General features: G+C 42.1%; 1 protein-coding gene across 10 annotated transcripts; it reads left to right on the forward strand.

Annotated features, from left to right (window-relative positions):
- The first annotated feature begins 101 nt into the window (after positions 1 to 101).
- On the forward strand, positions 102 to 20824 carry PASK (PAS domain containing serine/threonine kinase). Of its 10 annotated transcripts, none has more exons than XM_041126466.1 (18): positions 102 to 340; positions 1083 to 1296; positions 2378 to 2613; positions 3578 to 3748; positions 4510 to 4650; positions 5222 to 5356; positions 6064 to 6357; positions 6706 to 6868; positions 8336 to 8510; positions 9720 to 11035; positions 11711 to 11892; positions 13831 to 13998; positions 14746 to 14871; positions 15477 to 15611; positions 17145 to 17344; positions 18773 to 18906; positions 19917 to 20063; positions 20271 to 20824. In XM_041126466.1, the coding sequence occupies exons 2-18, from the start codon at positions 1125 to 1127 to the stop codon at positions 20474 to 20476; spliced, it is 4101 nt and encodes a 1366-aa protein (XP_040982400.1). In that variant the 5' UTR covers positions 102 to 340; positions 1083 to 1124; the 3' UTR covers positions 20477 to 20824. The 10 variants fall into 10 exon arrangements, 9 of the variants coding, with proteins under 9 accessions (XP_040982400.1, XP_029882828.1, XP_029882832.1 ...); XM_030026968.2 differs by having other exon boundaries at positions 102 to 320; XR_003925213.2 differs by lacking the exon at positions 102 to 340 and adding exons at positions 365 to 644; positions 18074 to 18153 and having other exon boundaries at positions 19917 to 20496.
- Positions 20825 to 21042: the final 218 nt, after the last annotated feature.

Raw genomic sequence — 21042 nt, forward strand, 5'->3', positions numbered from 1 at the left:
GTGCCGCAGCCAATCACACCTGCAGGTGGTGCCCCAGGGGGCGGGGCAGCGCCTCGGCCAGCCGCGCGCATGCGCCCTGGCCCGCGTCCTTCTGGGGGTTGTAGTTCTCGGCGGGCAGGGCGGGAAGCGGTTGTAGCGCCAGGCGCTGCTGCAGCAGCTGGGGACCTGCTCCCTCCCTACCAGCGCCTTGGGCCTGAGGCGTTACGAGCTGCTTTCGGCCTCGTCGTTGCGCCTACACATTCTTCGGAGGATGGCTGTCATCCTGCGGAGGGGCCTTCCACCTGCAGCCTTCCACCCCCGGAGAGGGGAGCCCGGGGCAGGTCGGCCGGGGCTGCCTGGGGTGGGCGGCTCGAAGCAGGACATCGCGTGTGGCGGCGGGGTTGTGGGGGGAAGAGAGGCCGGAGGGAGCCGCAGATTCCCCAACTCCGGATCAGTTTTGCCTCCTCCCGCGCCGGCGCCCCATTGGCTCTCCTCCGTGCCGCTCTCCCACTGCCTTCGCTTATTGGGCGATACGGCTGCCTAGTCCCGCCCCCTATTTCCTCGCGCCCGCTGGCTGTGTGGTGACCGGCCTGAGGAGTGGTGGCCGTCGCCGTGGCGGTGGCCGTCCTGGTGGGGCTGGGACCGGGACCGGGCCTTCACTGCCGGTGAGCTAGGGCTACAGCCCCGGGAGGGTGGATGATGCGGGCGGCACCCTGGGTGGGAGAGGAGGAGGCTGTGCTACGTTTGCTGACTCAAAACTGGGAATTACTTCCCAAATTACCAAAACTTTTGCTTTTAAGACGAGCAGGAATGGGGAGAGGGTTCATGCTGGGTGCTTGGTAGCTCTGACAGAAATATGGTGGACGTGTCCTGTTGATCACAGGTATCCTATGCCACCTGTGCAGGATAATAGTCAATAGAGTCACCTTTGCACTAGCAACACAGACCAAAAGTTAATCGGACATGCAAGAACGAGCAGCAGTCTTGCCATAACTTTCAGGGCTGTGCTTTGGGTTAGAAGGCATCGTTACCCGTCAGTGTCCCAAGCTGGGACTCAGTGCCTGACTGTAAGGCTGACTGAATTTCTTATGTTTCTGTTACAGAGCGTGGCTCCCTAGGTGTGGCGTGGCAACCAGAGCGTGACCATGGCAGCCCAGGCTTATAGCTCCTCTGAAAGGGGCCTTCTGCCTTCACCAATAGGCTTAGTCCTTACTCTCTTGAATGACTCTGATAAGCTAAGTAGATCATACCCCTGGGACAGAAAAAGCAGGAAAAGTCAGCTCTCTGAACTCTGCCGGCTTAGAGCATCTCTTTCTGGTGAGCACAGTATTTTGAGATTGAGTGTCAGCAGTGAAGGTGATGTGTTTCAGATCTTTCTCCTCCCCTCCCCCAAACCTAGAGGGAATAGCAATAAGTAGCTGCCAGAAAGCACTTGTTCAATAAGCATCGAAGCCACAGATTACTGCAGGCTGGGAGAATTTACAGGGGATGTATTGCTGGATTGGTGCTCTGCACTTGCACTTGTTCCTGGGCAACTTTTATTGGCTGCCATTGGACTACCCTGCCATCTTGTATTCGTATCTAAAACACGAAAAATTTCCCAATGAGGAGAAAGATGTTGTTATACTGGATTCTGTTAGGAGGGGAAGAACTTTGCAGTTTACAATGCATCTAGATCCAGGCCTTCCTTTTTTTTAACATGGTGAGCCTATTCATACTGTATGTGGTGCATAAATGCAGAGATGTCCTTGTGATAAGTTGTTCATAATGCTTTTTCCAGTACTACTGAAGCTTCAAAGCTGCTTACTGTTTTGGGAGTGGAGTGATGGCTTTTTTCTGCTGTTGCCATTTCCAAGGGAAATGTTTTTTACAGGCAGAACCTTTGAAAATTTTAGTACAATCACTTGGCATTGTGTAACATAAAACATTGGTGTGGGCACAGGTATTTCAGTGTCACGTCTTGCAAAGAGTTAATTAACTGGTTTCTGACTAATGCAGTATTTAATAAGGGCTTGAATACTTACTGTAATTATATTTAATAACAGTTTAAATTTTAACTTGAGGGATTTCAAAACCTTTTAAACTCGTGTTAAGTGAAAAATAAAAGTTAACTAGTCTGGTTGAATCTTATGGATATTGGCAATTTTTTTCTAGCCTACGGACTGAGTTTAATTGTTCCAGTGGCTGTGATTCAAAAAGATATGTTTGTTAGAATTGTTTCTGTTTTCTTTAGTTTCATTGATTTTTATTTTATTGTAATTTCTTTAAAAATCTAGAAGCATATGTTTTGGGATTATTTGACAGTTGCTTCAGCTGATAACTAATTTTTTTATTCATTCCTCTAATACTCCTGTAGTAGACTGTTATAGCTACGTAGCTGATCTTTATCTTCTCACAGGGGAGAAATGGAGCTCTTACTGTTTGTCTTCACTGGCAGCTCATAACATTTGTACTAGCAAAACTGGTAACTCATGGGCTCAATGGGCTTCTGCCTCTCTCTCCACTTCCATTGGAAGTTCTGCTTCTTGCTCCTTCTTGCATGCCCTCGCCGTGGAGGAATCCAGCCAGCACCTCCCAACTGCTGCACGCAATCCAAACAAAGCCATCTTCACCGTGGATGTCAACACAACAGAGGTATTTGCAGTAGTAACTGCTAAACTAAGCAGGCTGTAACTGATAGAGGTTGTATGACATCAGACAGGCTAAAATGCCTGTTTTTGTTACGTGTATCTGCAAGCAATCAGAGCATCATGAAGGCATTTTATAGTCTGTTCAAGCTCAGTAGTCTTCTAAAGACTGACTGCATTTATTTCCATTGCAGGTTGTAGTTAGCAAAATATGCAAGACCATATCAGAAGCATGCATGTCTTGAGTCTTTTTTCAGCTGTGAAGTGGCACAAGGGAAGAAAGGAAAAGCAGAATGTTCTTCAAGCCTTCTGTCTGTTAAGTGCCAACCCTGGGATGGGTTTGTGGTAGCACGAGGCCTCTTTATCTGCCCCAGTAAATATGCCTTTTGCATTGGGAGGGAGAGAATTTCTCTGTTTCTGTCCTGAGAGTAAACATTAATATAAAATTGAGTACTGAAAACTTTAAAGAGCTGTGCCATTTTTAGCTTGACCTGACAGTTTGAGCTTACCCATCTTAAAGGCATTTAATCCTGACTTAGTCACAGGCTTAAGTATGTCAATGACTGGTGTGATTACCTCATGCTTTCAGGTGTAGATAAAATTTTGTGGTCTGCCTAGGCTTTGCTTGCAAATACAACTTTGCAGTTTTGCCTCCATGGATGTAATTATTTAAATGACACAAGAAGCTGGAGCTGGTAGGCAGTTAAAAGAAAACAGGAAACTTAAAAGGAAAGCAATGTCTCAAACCTTCTTAACCAAGAAAATGTGTGGCCAAGGGATGTCCTAGAATAAGAAGCTTTAGTGAACTGTTTTTGAAGAATTCAGATTTTTAAAGAACCCCTCCATTTCCACCAAGAGGAAGGGATATTATAAGACACTAAAGCAACAACATGAGGAGATGATGATCTATTAACAAAACTTACTGCTTTTATTCTTTGTTTTGTTTTGGTGGGTTTTTTCTGCTTTTCTAGATCCTAGTGGCTAATGACAAAGCCTGCAAGCTGCTTGGGTGCAGTAGTCAGGAAGTCATTGGTCAAAAGCTGTCCTGCTTGATATCCAAATCCAGTCAAGAAGTATGGGAAGCTGTGGGTGAGGAGTACATAGAAACTGATGAATGTTCATTGGTGGTTTCAGGAACTGTGGTACGTGACATGTTCAAGGAAATATTCCCCACCATATACAGTGTTTTTGTAGGCTTTCGTTTGGGGTTTTGGGGGTATTTTTGACATTTGCGATATAATTTCCTGATATATTTAACTTTGTGGGCATTTGGCAATTATGTCGTTTGTAGGACCATTCGGTTTAAAAGTTTGCAGATGTGGGAATTCAGAGGCCAAGAGATGTTTTGGGAGGCACCTGTGAGAGCCTTGCAGCTGCTAACATGTATAGTCATGATGACTTGACCAAATCAGAACTTAAAGGACATTAGAGTTAAAAAAAATAAAATAAAATCAATATAGTTGTTTAACATGGAAAAACCTGTTATGGAAAAGTTCCAGATTGTCTGGTCTTTTAAAATATTTTTAAAATTATCTTAAATTGCATTGTGCATATTATAAAGTTACAGGTTGGTCAAACACTGTGAAATGTCTGTGCCAAACACCTAGTTGGTGCAAAAGAATGGAATTGATATTTTGCCTATAGTGGGGTTGTTTATTAAAGAACTGCATGAGAAATGTCTCAAAATTATTTTCTTTTGCTGCTTTTGTGAGCTGTCACCTTTTCATCTCTATATTAAAACTGTGTTTCTTCCAGTAAAAAACTAGTAAGTAGTCAAGAAATAATGTTTTTCTACCAATGATGGGGAGATATCCTGGCTCAATATCTTATTCTTGTTTGAAATTCTTGCTAAGTAACCACAGTCTTAGTAAATTGTGACTACATCTCTGAATCCTATGGAAAGGTGGATATTATAGGCCGTTTCAAAGAGAAGATCCCTGTCTCAGTCTGGCTGAGGCGAATAAGAAGCAAGGACAGCCAGTGTTGTGTGGTTGTGCTGGAACCAGTGGAAAGACTTTCAGCTTCTGTTTCCTTCAGGGTTGAAGTGAGTGTTTTCCTAATGATCAAATCAGATGGCAGTTTGTGAGAGTTAATGTGTGAATGAAACATGTCTAAAAGCCAGCAGGGACATTACTGTTTGTGAACAGGAAGTGTGTGCATAGCACTGCCTGAAACCAGTATTGCATGTGCAGGACCTGTGCATATTTCTCCCATGCATCTCGCCTTGACGTATTCAACAAGTCACATTAAAATACACTGTCTGTTGGCCATGGACATCTTAGACTTGAACAGTGACAGTTTGGCAGGGGGTTGCTTATTTATGGCAGGGGTGCCCTTGTGAAGGGATCAGCTTGCTGAGGAAAAGTTTTGTGAGGAGCATTGGACTCCCCTGCTTCTCCCCTGCAGCAAAGGGCAGGATATCTGCATGATAATGTCGGAGAAGTGTTGTATTATGCTATGTCTGCTTTTACTGAGGTAGTTGTATCCATGAAGAGACTGCAGAATGAAACTTCCTGCCATTTGCTTAGATATTTGCAGAAACTGTTGTTAAAGGATTGAGTGGACTGTGGCTAAAATGCTAAAATTAAAATAGTCCCGTAAATTTTCTTCCCAAGGGAGAGATTACATCATGTGACCTCCTTTTTGCCCATCTCCATGGCTACCCAACATTGGAAGAAGTAGTTGGGCTCCACATAAAGGACCTGATTCCTTCTGTGCAGATCCCTCCTCTAGGCAAAAAAATCCCAAAGGTATAGTATCAGCACCAACCATGTGCTTCCATACCCTTCCCATTTGGAACACAGGGGCACACTCTTTTCCCTCCTTATGTAACAGAAGAAAGCCTTTTCAGAGAGAAGCGTAAGTCCCCTGAAAAAGGGTATGCTGTTTATTTATGGAGCTGCTGTCTGAATATTTCCTAACTAGGAATGAGACCAAGCCCTGACCTCTCACTGTGGAATCTGTCCTGGTGAAAGACACTTTTCTCCAATCCTGGCTTTTTAAGAAACCATGCTGTCTCTCTCAGCTCCCTAAAATTCCTTTGAATTCTTTAGCCCATTTCAGTCATGTCTTTCTGAGGAGTGAAAGTCTAAAGAATACCCAGATCTTGCAAATGCCAAGATAGTTGGCATTTGCATGGCATTCAACTATCTAGGCAGCTAGATAGTTAAAAGAGGCCTTATTAATGCCTCATTTGCTGAAAAGCTGCAGCATGGACTTTCCTGGTCTTCATCATCAGGATATTCATACAGGAGTTCAACACTGGATTCCAGATCCTTAGAAAACCAGACTTGGTTTTTTTTATATTCACAGGATTGGTTCATTTTTCTTTTCCTGCTCCTTTTTCCTGAGAATGTTCCTGTGTAATTTTATATCAGTACTGAATAAAACCAAAACATTTGGTTAGTTAGAGATTTTCTGTTTGTTTGGGGTTTGGGTTTTTTTTGCTTTAATTTAGAACCTCAGGATCCAGCGAGCTGTAGGCCGATCCAGAGAGGGTAATGCATTTCCTCTCAGTTTAAAGCTGCAAGTAAGCCTTCTGGAGGAGGACCAAGCGGCAGTGCAGAAAGATGGTGTTCCACAGACAGAAAAAGAAGGCTCTTTCACAGGCTATCATTACTCTGCTACAGTCGTGGTTTTCTCCACCATCAGTGGTCTTGTTACTGTCGAGTCAGATGGAACCATCTGTGGCATCAAGGATAGTTTTGCTTTAATGCTCTTCGGCTATGAGAAGAAAGAACTGTTGGGAAAGGTAAGGTAGGAGTTTTAATCCCTCCCAAAAGACTGCTATGTCTGGCAGCATATCCATTGGAATTGTAAAGTTGTCTTTTACACTCGTTTCTGTCTGTCACAAAACCTCTGTGTTTCATGTGTCGGCGAGTGAGTTGTCGGATGATATGCAAATTCCCTTGCTGTAACTGCTAAGTCTTGCAGTGCTGAGGAGCTAGTATGGATTTCAAGTACATGTTCTCCATCAGTCAGGTGGATCACTTTTGCCTGGCTGTTCATCAGAATCAGGTCCATAAACATGGATTGTTAGCATTTGCCCCCAACCTGTGAGAGTCAGCTTAGCTTTGTAATGTTTCATTCCGTGTTTTAGAACATTACATTCCTGATCCCTGGTTTCTATAACAACATGGAGAGAAGCAGTGACTGTTCTTTGCCATTACCTCCTCTTGACGACTCCATGGGGACAGAGGGTGAGTGCATCTTTGAAGATGTTACTGCCTGCCATACAACTGGCTCTGGCTGCTGGAACAAAGGTAAAATGAATAGAGACGAGAGATTTGCCTATGAACATGGGAACATGCTTTGTAAAAGCAGCATACCCCCGTGCAGTTTTTAAATTGGATTTCCACTATAACCTAAGGCAAACAGAATTGTTCACCTAAGGTTGTGCTTCTCTCTTTGTTGCTAAGAAGATGAAACTGAATATCCAAGTTGGAAATTACACTGTTAATAGAGAATGCATTGTACCTTTCCCTCCCTCCCCTGTTAGGCTATCTCTGAGTATTTTAAGACGTGTAAAATACAGCTTTTGTGACAGTACTGCAGCGGAACTGTAGATACTTAGGACTAATATTTTAAGGAAGAATTCTAATATTCTTCTGAATTGGCTCATGTTGCTGGCTAATATTCAATGTTACGTTGCTGTGGTGTTTCAGTTAGGAGTCATCACATATTCCTCTGATGCACTTCGCTGCATTTACAAAGAATGTGTCAAAATTGTATTTCTCTGAACACAACAGGAATAAACAGAAGCAAGGAAGCCTCATGTCTCCAAATCTCTTTCCTGCTAACTCTGCCCAAAACAGAGAACAGAAGCAAGTGCATACTTTCATCTGTATTGCAAAAGATCTTTTGTGCTGGTTTTGTCTCTTTCATTTCTTTTTTCCCCCTGTTTTCTTTTTCTCTTTTCTTTGCTTAGAAATGCAAATCTGCATTGAAACCAATGCACACTACTGGAACAAAGAAGAGTTAGTAGACAGTATGCAATTTCTTAGGTAATTCTTTGGTGAAGTGATGCCTCTAATCTAGGAGTAATTCAGTTCTTCAGTGAGGAAGCATTGTTGGCATTCAGCCTTTACTAAATGGAAGGATGTTTCTAGATTCAAATCTAGATTTGTTCACTCATTAACAATACTTAGTTTGCTTCATCTTACAAACTTGTGTTTTTCTCTTTTGATCTGTTGTCACTGGGGAAGGAAGGAAGTTCTTGTCTTCTTCTTTCTCTTAAACATATTTAGACTGTATACTTTTTGTCTTGCAATTTCAGTGAGTTATATAAATGCAGTCTAAACCTTTTCATTTCAAGTGTTTGGAATGGAGAGTGTATGTGTGTTTTCGTTGGTTTGGGTTTTTTTTGCTGCTGCTAGTTGTATGATCACTTTATTTCCAAATTTTGTATGGTCATTGGCCTTTTTTTAGGTCTCTGAACTTCAATCCAAGTAGCTAACCCAGAAGGCTAATACTTGTCCAAGAGCTTTGATAGGAAGACAAATTTTAGCAGCCCTGAAACATTTAGATTCCTGCATGTGATGACTTCTCAGGCCAAAGTAGAGTGGAGTGCTCACATTTGGACCACTTTGCCTTAATCAAGTCTTTTATACTCAATTCCTTTGGGACGAGACAGACCAAGGCAGTTCCAAGATTGTTTTTAATCGCTGTAGTCTCTGAAGCCTAAACAAAAAAGGCTAAGTTGGTATGGTTTTGTTTCTTGTTTGGTACAGACAGCATCTTCTTGGCTGCATCTTTAGCAAGCCTTCTGTCAAGAGATGAAGAGCAGAAATTGCAACAAAGACACAAAGACGACAAATTAATACATGATGAAACTAAACAAAAGAATGGAACTGGTTTATTTTCTACTCTCTCGCCTCCTGCAGTGGCATCCACACCCTCTAATAGGTAGGCATTTCATGGACTGCATATTCACTTCGAAAAATTAAGAGCCGTGGTGGCAATCACCAGCAAAAACTGTTTTTTCACCTCTATGATGTCTGTGGGAAGGTGTAATAAGAGCCTTCCACACTTCGCTCTCTTTAGAATCTGAGCACTATTTGCAAGACAGGTTGAGTTTTGCCTACCTTAGATTTTTGTTTAGATCTGTACAATCTACAGTTGTAAAGTTATAGGAGTTCCATCTCTAATGGGGACCAAATGCTTCACCCAAGCTAGGGAAGGTAATTAGGTTCTATCTTTGCTAGATCAGAAACAGTGGATGTTTATGTCCTTCCATGGTATCCACCACCAGCTGGTGTTGCACTGAAGCCAGCTTACCTGGAATGAATTCTAAATGTTATTCCTTCCAGTGCTCGGTGTAACTGTCAGGTCATCCATTAAAACAGGGTACTGTGTTACTTGAGTCCAGCCATTTTTATTGTACCTTTTCAGGTTTTTTTCCTGTTAGGAGGTTAGAAGTTCTGCACAAGTACCTATATGATGCACATGGTTTATCTTAAGTCAAATTTTAAGCCTTCCACATTAACAATTCTAACCCTCAGAAAATATTTACTGCCCTTTTTAATATATAGACTATTACAGCACAGTTCTTGCTGCTTTTTAAAGACACTGACAGTCTCATTGTTTCCTTGTGCTCTCCTGGGTTTATGCCTCTCATGTCATAATTGGATTGTAAGTGCTCTGCTGCATGGATTGTTTTTCTACTCTGCATTTTTAGTAATAGAAATGTTTGTAAAATACCTTGTGCTATGGACTTCAGTGAACCATGGTTAAATTGATGGATGGGGACATCCATCTTCTGTTGGACAGACAAGGGATCTTCTGTTCTCAAGACTGGAAGTATCCTGCCACGTGTACTGGCTTTTTGTTGTGGAGAATGATCTATGATATATATTTAGAAATTAAGCTAGAGAAGGACATAATCCGTAGGGAAAGAGTGCCATTCGAGTGTGCCTGCTCTTCTTTGGCCAAGATGGAATTTGTTAGGATTTTGGATGCCTGTGCCAACAGGTTTCTGCCTTTTTCTTTTAAACTTAAAACAATTGGTGCAGGTTTTAAAGAGTGACCATGGTAATGGAAGAGTGGATTGTATACAGTATGACAGTTTTCTCATTCTTTTGTCATCATATCACTAATAACTTTGAATCCTTGCAGCAAAGACAGCATTGCTACCAATGAACTGTCAGCCCACCATAGAGAGCCTTACCCTGAAACCTGGCTTGACAGAATCAGAGCAGTGGAACAGTGTAGAACAGTGGAAATGGCAGGATCAAATAATTCTCAAAAGATGCTCTCTGCAAGTCTCTCTCCCATGTCATCTGATTCAGAACAGTTGGATTTAGGTCAGAACATGAAGATTCCAGTAAGAAGCAGTGATAGTGCAGTATCTGGTGCATCCGAGACTCAAAATGCCAGTGAGACTAGTATCTTGCTTAACCAACTACAAGTTCATCATCAAGACCTCAAGGAAGTAAATTGTCAGCAGGTCTGTAGATTACCGTATGAAATGCTGAAGCATCAGCACTCCACTGATGCCTGGGAACAGGCTGCTTCAGCAAATGTTGCCTGGTCGCCTGTTTGTTCTAGGCTAGAAAGCAATCTGGATACTGCATCCTATGGCCCAATTAAGCTGTCTTCTGATGTTACTTGTAACTCACCTGGAACACCAACAATAGATGAACCATTGGCTGGGGAAACACTGGACAACCGACAAGGCTTTCAAAGCCACATGGTTACAGGGCAGTTGTCAAAAACAAACTTGATGTGTGATGCAAAACATTCGAGCCTTGAGCATGTTGTTGTTGAAAACTGCCTGCTAAATGACGCTTCATCCTTCTTTGCAAATGGAAGAAATACTATCCATGATGTTTGCTCAGGAAATAAAATGGGTTGCAGTGCTTCTGCACCAGGAGTTGCCACGTCCTCTGAAGATGTTAAAGAATCCGACACTGAGCTGAACTGTGTTTGCTCTGGTCTTGAGGTACTGGGTCTGAATATTGATGTCAAGGAGAACTCAGACAATTGTTTAGGTATTACTGCAGCTCTTGCAGGAGCGTCCTCTGTTAATGCAGCAGACTTGGCTGTAAGCAATATGCTAACTCAGAAAAACAGTGCCTTTTCAACTGGGCAAGAAAAGCAGCTGTTGAATGGTGTTGCCATAGAAGATGGTTCTGGGTGGCTGGCCTCCCGAAGGCATGTAGAAAACTCTGAGGAATCCTCCAAAGCACTTTTTGAGAAGCCTGAAACTCTTGCAGAGACTATGGGGGCCAACTTCAACAGAAACCCACTGAAAAGCAAAGGTAGTCCTGAAGAAGACTGTCAGTTGCATGGGCAGCAAAATATGGAGATAAAAGTAACATCGACCCCACTGAAACAAGAAGGAAGGCTGAATCCAGCAGCTCCTTTGACCTTGGAGATTCTAGAAGGCAGCTACACTGGGAATTGCTGCCACAGAGATGGTTCACAATTAAGTAAGTTAAACCTATTTCTCCCCTTCCCACAACTTTTATTGGGGTGCTCTTTTTCACCCACATTTTTGCAGAAGGCAGACAGTTCTGCTTAGAAGCTCACAGTGGAGAGGAAGGAAGAAGCTGTAGCATCCAGGAAGAAAAAATGGTATTTAAGTCTACTCAGAGGGTATTGGAAAAGCAGGTGGTATAAAATACAAAGCTACAAAGAAATTAATCCAGACTGAATGGTCAGAAATATTCTTAAAACACAATTAAGAGATTTGAACCTGATAACTTCTACTGAACAGAATATATAAAGTCCAATGTAAAACTTGTATTTAAATTGTATAATGGAATGTTTCATTTACTCCTTCAGCTGGATTCTGTGGCTTGTTGTATAAAATCCTCATTTTTATGTAATTTAGAATAACGATGTGAAATTAATAATCACAATCGGACACTGACAAAAGTTTCTGCTGGGGGGTGGGAACTACGGAGGTAGCCGCCAAGTATCTCTAGAATAGCTGTGCTTTTGTCAGCCCCTCTGATGATTCCTTACTGAGTAGGTGTTCCCCAAATGAATAATGGAGGAATTCACTTTGTTAAGAGCTCAGAATTCTGTCCTAAAATGTCTGTGGTCTCATTCAACACTAAAGTTTCATTCTACCATTTTAACTTCCTCACCTGTTTCTACAGGTATACTCTTTGAAGTGAAACGTGTAGAACTACAAGGCCACGCCATACTTTTCTGTGTCTGGGTGGTGAAAGACCTTCTACAGAGCCAGAAGGAAGCTGTAGCAAAGAGACAGCTTTTGCTCTCCAGTCTAGCAAGCTCTGCCCAGTCTATTGCTGATCTTTCCACAAATAATCTTGGAGAAGTAAGAAATCCTACCATTGTATAATTCTCTCCTTGTTTGACTGTTAAGCTGAAGCTAAAGTCAAAAAGGTTTTCCAATTAAAATAATGTCATGAGGTGGTGGGTGGATATTGCTGTTTCTATGTTTCCCTATTTTTATGTCAAAAGAAATGTTTCAAATTGCTATTTTGTAACATTTCCAGTAGTGTGTGTTTGGCTTAGTGTAGTTACCTTTCCAGTCTGAACAATGAAAGCACCTCATTTAAAATTTGTTCTTAGCCTGGTTTAAGTACATCTACAATAGAAGTCTGCACCAGTGTGGTGAGATTAATTTGGAAACGAATGCAATCACACTGGCACCAATGACACAACATTATTTAAAAAGGAAATACTAGGCTGAAAACTTCCCTTGACTAACTTGTGTCAACAAAAGAAAACTGCAGTTTTTAGCTGCCTTCTGAGATGCTGCATTTGGGATGGGTTCAGAAAGCTAACACCACATAGCTGAATGGTAGGTACATGTCAATGCCATAAAACCCGAACACAGGACTGCTCAGGCCTGCTTTTTAGTTAGTAGTGGGGTGTAAAACTGACAGTACTTTGACCAAGGCTGTAGAGGACAATAGTATCTTTGATCAATTGAAATAGCTAATGGTGATCTTCTAGATCCCTTGAATAAATGTATGCATTCCCTAGATCTTTACGTAGCTGGATTTTATGATGACCTTAACAGAGAAGTACATACATATTTAGATATCACATGTGTAACAGATATAGTGGTGACAGTTCCAAACTACAGGAGATTCTAAGGAGCTGCTGTTTATTGAAATGTACTGCAAATTAGAGATGTAGTTTCTTTCCCGTCTCGCTTTTAATCAGTGAGCTGGAAGATAAAGTAGATACTTGAGTGAAAAGCTTGGCTATTGGCAAAACTTGCTATTTGGAATATTTTTTATGAGACCTTTGAGAGCTGAGTAATAAGGTGGCTCTTGTTTACCTTTTAGAAAATCATCTTCATGTACATGCATGTGTATGTTGAAACACAAGCAGTTCTGATCATTTCATGTATAACTCCAAATTTCACTATTCCAAACAAACACCCCCATGAGATTTGTTGTGTTTCCTCTCAGTATGTCATAAAGATGTTATATAACATGTAAAGATGTTCGATGTTATGTATAACATGAAGATGTTGTCATGCATTTTGGACACCATCTTTGGCAGAGAAATGTAGTGATTGCTGAGACAAACAACCCTAAGTCCTATCCTCAGAGCAAGAAAAACTTCCGTTGTGTTTAATTTCTCATGCAGTGTTGCAGGCCTTGGTAGGAAGGCATGTGACGTTTCTTTACTAGGGATTTTACTGGGGTGTTAAAATTTAGGAGGGTATGCCTTGAACTTGTTTGCTCGTTGTGTCTGCTAAGAGACCAATCTACAGAACTGAAATGCTTGCCAGCATTGCCAGAAAGTTTGGTAAACACTGGTAATTTAATATCTTTTATATACTAACTCTTTTTAGGTTACTGAGGTAAATAGAAAGCGCCAAATTTATAGACAGGGCTTAAAGCAGCACCTTTTTAGTTCTGTCCATCTAGAATACACTTACCTGGAAAAATTACAACATTGGAAGTAACCTACTTTTTATTCATTAAATAAAGTTATCATTTGGGATAGACCACAATGAATTCATTTTCCTACTTGCACAGAGAGTTTTGTGTGAGCATTTAAGGTGCATATGTTTCTGTTTTCTTTACCTTTCTCTGAATTAAGCAGTATTTGTAGCTGCTGAGAGCTGACTGTTGACTTAACTTTTCTAGTATGGTGGTTACATCAACATACAGTTCTTGCTATCAAAACCAAAGATCACTTACTCCTTTTAGCTATTCTTGCAGGTGTGTATAAACATGATTCTATGGCTTGCTCATTTTTTTTCTTGCTATGTTTTTTTACCTGTACCTAGTCCATCAGATCAACCTCACTTTTTGAGAATTCCCGAAGAGCTGAAGAGCTTGAAGGATTAAGGGCATGTGAGGGAGAATATGCAAAAAATTACAACACTCTCCATCTTATTGGCAAAGGATCTTTTGGCTTTGTCTGCACTGCCAAGGGCAAGAAAGATCACCAGGAGGTTAAATATTTCTTTTGGATCTCGTTGCAATAAGTATTTAGGATAAACCGAAAGATTAGGGTGTTCGTATTCTGTCAACACTACACTATTAAAAGCTGCTATTTGGTAGATCGGGGTTTTCCTTTGTTTAAACAGAAATCTGAAATCACTAACCTCATGGAAACAGGACAGCAAAATGTTTGCATTGGTGTAGTATACGAATGTTACCTAAGACAACAGGCACAGAATAAGTCTGACCATGTAGCTAATTTAACCTGTTGAAAGAAGTATACGTTAAGCTTAACAGAATTACAGGTTTTAGTCTTCCGTTACTAAAGAGAATGACAAACTTCAACCGTGCCACGACTCAAGAATGTGGAGTAGAAATGTTGAGGTTATAGGACCCTCCTCTTTATCAGCAGAAGTATTTTGGGTGTTGAGTGGCAAGCTCTCGTGTTTCTCTGCATGGATGTCAAGTGCTCATTTCCCTCCACTGCACCCCTATGCCAGAAGTCACCACTGCTGTAACTGGGTTGATAAGAGAGCTGGCCTGTCAAAGCCTTTGCAATTCGGAGCATCAATAAAAAGAAAATAGATATATTCCATGTCTGTGCATCGTTTAGCTTCTAAGATACTATAAGCAATGCACATAAGGTTACTTCTGTCCTTCTAGTAATACGATTCACTAATGTTTTTCCTGGAAATTAACTTACCAAACACTTAAAGCCATACTTTTGCAGGTGATGCTGAATTCTGTTGTCTGTCTAGGTTGTCGTAAAGTTCATCTGGAAGGAGAGGGTGCTTGAGGACTGCTGGGTAGATGATCCTGATCTGGGGAGAGTTACTCAAGAAATTGCAATCCTGTTGAAGCTGCAGCACCCCAGTATCATTAAGGTACAGTGAACTCAGAGTGAATGTGATTTGAACTTTGAATACTTGGTGTCTCGTGTTACTCTTCAGGAGTGAGGAAGTGTCCTGTATTAAATCTGCCTTTGCAGGAAAGAAAGGAACCCACCTGTCCTGCTGTGTTTTGGAGGGTATTTTACAGCAGACTTGCTTGCTTCGACACTTTTACCCCAAACAATTGATGTAAACATAGATCTGAAGGTGTGACTCTTAACAGAAAAAAAAGCCTGTACATTATTTCAAGATGATACAATTCATATCTTAGAAGTGCGATGTCACATCTGAACGTATACTAGTTCAGTAAATAATATGGATACATATCTTGATTCCTCTTCTTTGTTTTGGGGTTGTTGGTTTTGTTGTTTTGGGTTTTTTCCCCCAGAAAGAGAATTCCTCTTGATATTAATTCTGCTCTCAGTTTTAATTATGCTGTCTTTTCAGGAAATATTTGTGCTCAGTGAAATGAGACTTCAAAGTTTATAATATACCTTGATTAAATCTCCAAGAGGAGAGCAGTGTTTGTTTAAAAAAAAAAAAAAAAAAAAAGGCAGTTTGAGGATGAAGCACATTATTAAAAAAAGTGTTATTTATAGGTGCTGGATGTATTTGAAAATGAACACTTCTTCCAGCTGGTGATGGAGAAGCATGGATCTGGTCTGGATCTCTTTACATTCATTGATAATCAGCCTAACTTGGATGAGCCGTTAGCAAGCTATATATTCAGACAGGTGAGAGCTGGGAATGTACAGTTGCTACATGCAGGTGAGATTTGGTTAATATAAGAACCAGGACCCTATTTCACTCAAAAGAATTACTGGCTAATCAGCAGGCATGCTGAATCAGTCCTGCTCAATACCTGCAGAACTTTTCCTCATTATTCTGTAGAGCTGATTTCTAGCTAACTGAACTGCTACCTGCAGAAACCTTTTCAAGGTTTACTTAGAAGCCTGTAACAAAGAAACCTTTACAGGACCTTACTTCATATGAGGGTTTCCTGTAGAGCCATTGCTTCTTGGCTGTGACTGTAGCAGCACACACCCCCTGTCACCTGGATGCCCATTCCTGTAGCAGTCACATTTCCTCTGTGGGAGGAGGAAAGCGCACAGAAGTTGCCCCAAGCCTCACTAAAAGCCATGCTTTCACTTATGTAGATGCTTGATTTAGATTGGTTATGGGGGTAAAGGGCTCTCCTCTTTTTAAGGAATTTAAAATCAAGAAATTGTCTTGGATTTTAACGTGGCATAATGCAAAATAACTCAAGGTAGTTTACTGTGAGTCAGGAGCTCGCCTGAGAGCTGAATTGTCCTTTGTTCATTGAGTCAACTGCAACAGCAGTCCTCAAGTAATTCCCCCTCACGTGTTTTGGAGTAAATTCCTTGCTCTAAGGTATGCAAGAATTACTTTGCACATGGTAACCCACCGCTGTGTCCACACTCCCCTTGCCAGGGGTGCTGATGAAAGGTGGTAGCCAAAGTGATTCACCTTCTCGGTGTCTGCTGTGCAGTGTGTGTTCACAAATTGCAGTCTATGGTCCCTTTAGACTTCTGATGGATAAGCCCTTTTCCTAAACCAACCTGGAGTTTTTAGGGGTGCTTTGTTACTTCAGACCTGTACAGTATTTCTCTGCAGAGGGAGCTTTGTGTTATAAATAGAAACTTTTCTCCCTCAGCCATCTGCTTTTCTTGCTTAAATGTATTGTGGTAGGGATCACGATTGTCGCCAAGGTGATATAATTCTGATGCTATTCTTAATTATGGCACTATAGCATGAATCGTGCAGCAAGAAGAATGGAATTTAGGAGTGACTATATTATTTATACCAAACTTCACTCTTAAATGCTTTGTCATCCTGCAGTATTGGAGGCACACAGTGATATCCTTCTGGAGAAATCAAAGGACCCTCCAAATGAAGCTGGGATAAAAATAGAGTAACCTGCAGGATTGTAACAGTAAGCTCTGATGCTTCTAACCAAAAAACCAAGTGCATCGTGACTACTGCATGCCATCTTCCTGCACATTTGTGAGAGGAAAGCAAGCAAAGGCTTTTTTAAGTCTCTCTCCCAAGAGCATTGTAACACCCACTGCAGCAAAGCTGACAGGCATGCCCAAGTTCGTTTCCAGCTACCAAAATTAGGATCTGTATCTTGTTTACATAGTGTCAAAACAAGCCAAAACGTGGCTATTGGAACTCTGTGATGCTACGTAGATTGTCCAGAAGGACACCTCTGTGTAGTAACACCTAGTTCTTTCCTCTTCTTTCAGCTTGTATCAGCTGTTGGGTATCTCCACTGTAGAAACATCCTTCACAGAGATATCAAGGATGAAAACATTGTCATTGCTGAAGATTTCACAATTAAATTAGTGGACTTTGGTTCAGCTGCCTACCTGGAACCCGGCAAACTGTTTTATACCTTCTGTGGGACAATTGAATACTGCTCACCGGAAGTGCTGTCTGGCAAACCGTATGTCACCCTCTGAAAAGTAATTTTTGTGTCCATCACACCAAAAAAATGCATGTGCAGGGCTGGAATAGAGAAGCCAAGCTGCTTTGCCATTGGTGCTCTGCTAGAGTATCTAACTGTGGAAAACTGCAGTGAGATTTAGGGCACTTGCAGTGACAGAAATTACTTGTAAAGGTTTCAATGCATACAAAGTTGTTTCTGACTAAGTCTGTCGACAGGCTTTCTTATTCTGGTCAGATGTTTTGCAAAGCCTTGTACTAATGTTTGTCCTACTGCAGAGCTGAATTCAAGAACAAGCCTATGATTGTAATTTCCAGCCTGGTAGAAGAGTCTGGATGAGTTGTGTTGTGACTTGAATGTGTCCTATTTCCTTAATCTTTCACAATATGTACATCAGCTTGCTAACCTTCTCTTCATACCTTCTCTTCATACCTCTTCTGTCTCTACCAAAAACTGCTCTTTTAGAGAGGTGGTATAAGCAAGTATTGCTGTGTAACATCTGCCCCTTCCCATGCCTGGGTTTTGTACTTCTCCCACTCTCATCTCGTCTGTTCCCTTCTTTCCTACTTGCTTCCCTGTATGAATTTTTGCAGTTTGATCATTGTTCATCTCCCCGTTGATTTTTGTGCTCCTCTGGACTCAAGGGTTCTTCCCTTGCAGCTTGTCTTGCTATCTTGGACGTGCTGCCCAAATCTTAGCTGTCTTTTCCCTATTCTCTCCTTCTCTGAGTGCTCTTTATGTGGAGGCTGGTGGTCTCACACACACTCCTGGAGGAAAGCCTTACCATCACAGGGGTGTAAACATTAATTGTACGTACAAGTATGTTATCTTGCTCTCGTTTCACAGCTGTTTTCGTGGGTCCTTCAGGCAGCTCCTCTTAATGGGGCAGGGGGGAAAATGCTATGCAAGGAGGAGAGGAAATCCCTGCTGGGAATTAGATGGAAGATGAAGCAGCACTGCCCTGGGAATTCAGCCTGTTCCTGTGTGAAGAAACTGACCCTTTTTCTCAGATGGTGTCTAGATAGTTAATATTTATTTCCAAGTAAATTCTGTTTTGAAAGGGATGGGAGGTGGCAAATGGGATTCCACCGAAGTGTCTGCTCTTCCAGTTAAATATTTACTTGATAGTTTTGGCTTATGGTGGAGAAGGAGGAGGCCTAAGTTCTCTTGTCACCAGCTTACGTGTGTGGAAGTCTAGGTGCATATTATACATACTCATCAACCAAAACTGGTCAGCCGTTCTTTGGTTGTTTTTCTTTCATGCAGAAGTGTAATACAGACTTCTCAAAAACTTTATTAGAATTCTCACAAGCTTCCTATGTTAAAAATTGGAAATAAGGGCTATCAGCCACCTTTTTTCTTTTTACTTTCTTTAGCACACAATTACGTATTTGCAGTCTGAGTTTATGCAAGTTTATGTCTGCATAGGTACCATGGCCCTGAGCTGGAGATGTGGTCACTTGGTGTCACCCTTTACACCCTAGTACTGGGAGAGAATCCCTTCTGCGAGCTGGAGGAGGCTATGGCCGCTGTCCTGAATCCTCCTCGGCCTGTGTCAAAAGGTGAATTTTTCCTATTTGCTTTTCTAAAGGAGCAGATCTCTTGGGAAAGTATGCACGGTATTTATTCCCCGGAAATAAAGGGGAAGACTGAAAAATGCTTCCAAATGTGCTCTGCAATTTTAAAAGCTGCTCACTGAAGCAGAGTTATCTGAGGTATCCTTTTTGGGCAAGTTCTGCAGTTCTTCATGCCTGCGATGAACACAGCTATCTGCCCTATGTGTTATTAGTTTCAAATTCCAGGCCTCCCATTTGTTATGATGACCCAGCCTATCAGCTTGTGAAGCTTCAGTGAGGTTTATACCTGAGAAAACCAGAACAAATAATGCCTGATGGGAAGGTTCGCTCTAGTAGATAACTTTAAGATCAATAATAGCATCCATGTAACGCTAATGCAAGTTTTATCTCACTTGAACTAACTATTGCCAATCAATGCCATGTCACTTTTGGGATGGACGATAATGTGTTAATTTATCATTTCCAAATGAATTGTATGCCTTGACTTCACAGGAAAGATACATTGGCCTTGTTTTCTGTTGGAGGTATAGAAAACTAATTGCACGTCAGGCTAAAGCAATCTTCATCAGCAAGTCCTCTGTGGTCCTTGAGAGCACTGTGGTTATACGGCTTCAGGGTGCCGCAATAGACTGGTAAATTCTGGAAGCTTTCCCTGAACGCTGAGTGCACCTTTAATCACAGATCAAATGGGGGATGACTGCAGGACAAGACTGGGCTTGGAAACGGTGGGCCAGGGTTGCCTCTGTGGCATTTGTTTCTACTTCTGTCCTTGTCGGTGTCAACTCTGCTCTCTCTTTTCCCAACCTGGAAATCTCAGGTCGTTCCCAGAGCTGAGCACATGTGACTAAGGCTGTGGGAGAACAGTACTGCACAAGGGATTAACAGGGAGGACTTGTAATTAAAATCTGCATTCTTTGAATACGGACCATGTCTTGCATTCCCAGCATGCCTAAAACACAGCCTGAGCCATTCCTCTTACTGCTGTCTCTCCCCAGGTCTCATGGATCTCATCGCTGGGCTTTTGCACCCTGTTCCAGAGCAGCGCACAACTCTAGCCATGTTAGCAGAGGATTGTTGGCTGAAGCAGCCTGTGAACCTGGGTGCTTATAGCTGGGAAGAGGTGTACATCTCTGCTGAGACAGGTGAGACATTGCTCTGAAGGCTTTCTCCCCCACCTGTGGCCCGCCAGGCACACAGGAATGACTTATAAGAGAAGACTGAGCTGTGGTTAGCAAGATGCTTCTCACCAGAAGGTCACCTGCTGATATCCAGATGTGCTCGGTTTGAAGGCATGCCCGATGTCCAGCGGGACCTATGGATCACCCCTCGCTGTTTGTCTTTCTCCCTAGAAAGCAGCAGATTCCAAAACAGTTCCAGAGAGCACGCACACAGAGACAGGCTCCCCGCTCCACGCATGGAGAGTGAGCCGTGCTTGAATGCTCCCGGCTGTGAGCATGCAGATCCTTGCTGGGAAGAAGCAGCGGCTGTGGAGTGCCAGGGCTCAGCTCTGGGCCATTGCGGCCATCCCTCTCCACAGCGCTCTGTGGAACAGTAACACCCTTACTACTGGGGACATGCTCAAGAACCAAGAGGAATTAATTGTAAGCGCTTCTCTCTTGCAGAAAGATTGCTGCTGCTTCTCTCTTGTAGAAAGATGTGGTGGTCAGCACTGAGTGGTAGGCAGGGCTGCTCTGCCTGGGCAGGATTCTTCTAGAAAAGCTTCTCGCTAATAAGTGTTTAGAATTATTCTTATACAGGATGTGTTTTAAAGCTGAGAGGCAAAGATTTCAATGTCTTGTTTAAATTGGTCATAAGTTAGAATGTATTTTTATTGCCCGTTTTTACTTTTTATATGTAGTTTCACTCTTTCTGAAAAGTGAACGAATAAACGTTGACTGCCCTCTGTGTGTTGATGGGAGTTTGTGCGCACGCCGCCACCTCAAAAGCAGACACAGACGTGCATGACGTAGGGTTTCCCTCCCTCACCCTTTTTTTTTTTGTCAAAGAATACTGGAAAGAAAAGCAGGCTTCAATAAAGAGAATTTTAACCAACTCACAATACTGAGACGCGGGTTAATGTAAGACCGTTTCAGGGCCCAGCCCGGCCGCTCTCAGGCTTCC

This window comes from Aquila chrysaetos, chromosome 10 (genome assembly GCF_900496995.4).
Source record: "Aquila chrysaetos chrysaetos chromosome 10, bAquChr1.4, whole genome shotgun sequence".
NCBI lineage: Eukaryota > Metazoa > Chordata > Aves > Accipitriformes > Accipitridae > Aquila > Aquila chrysaetos.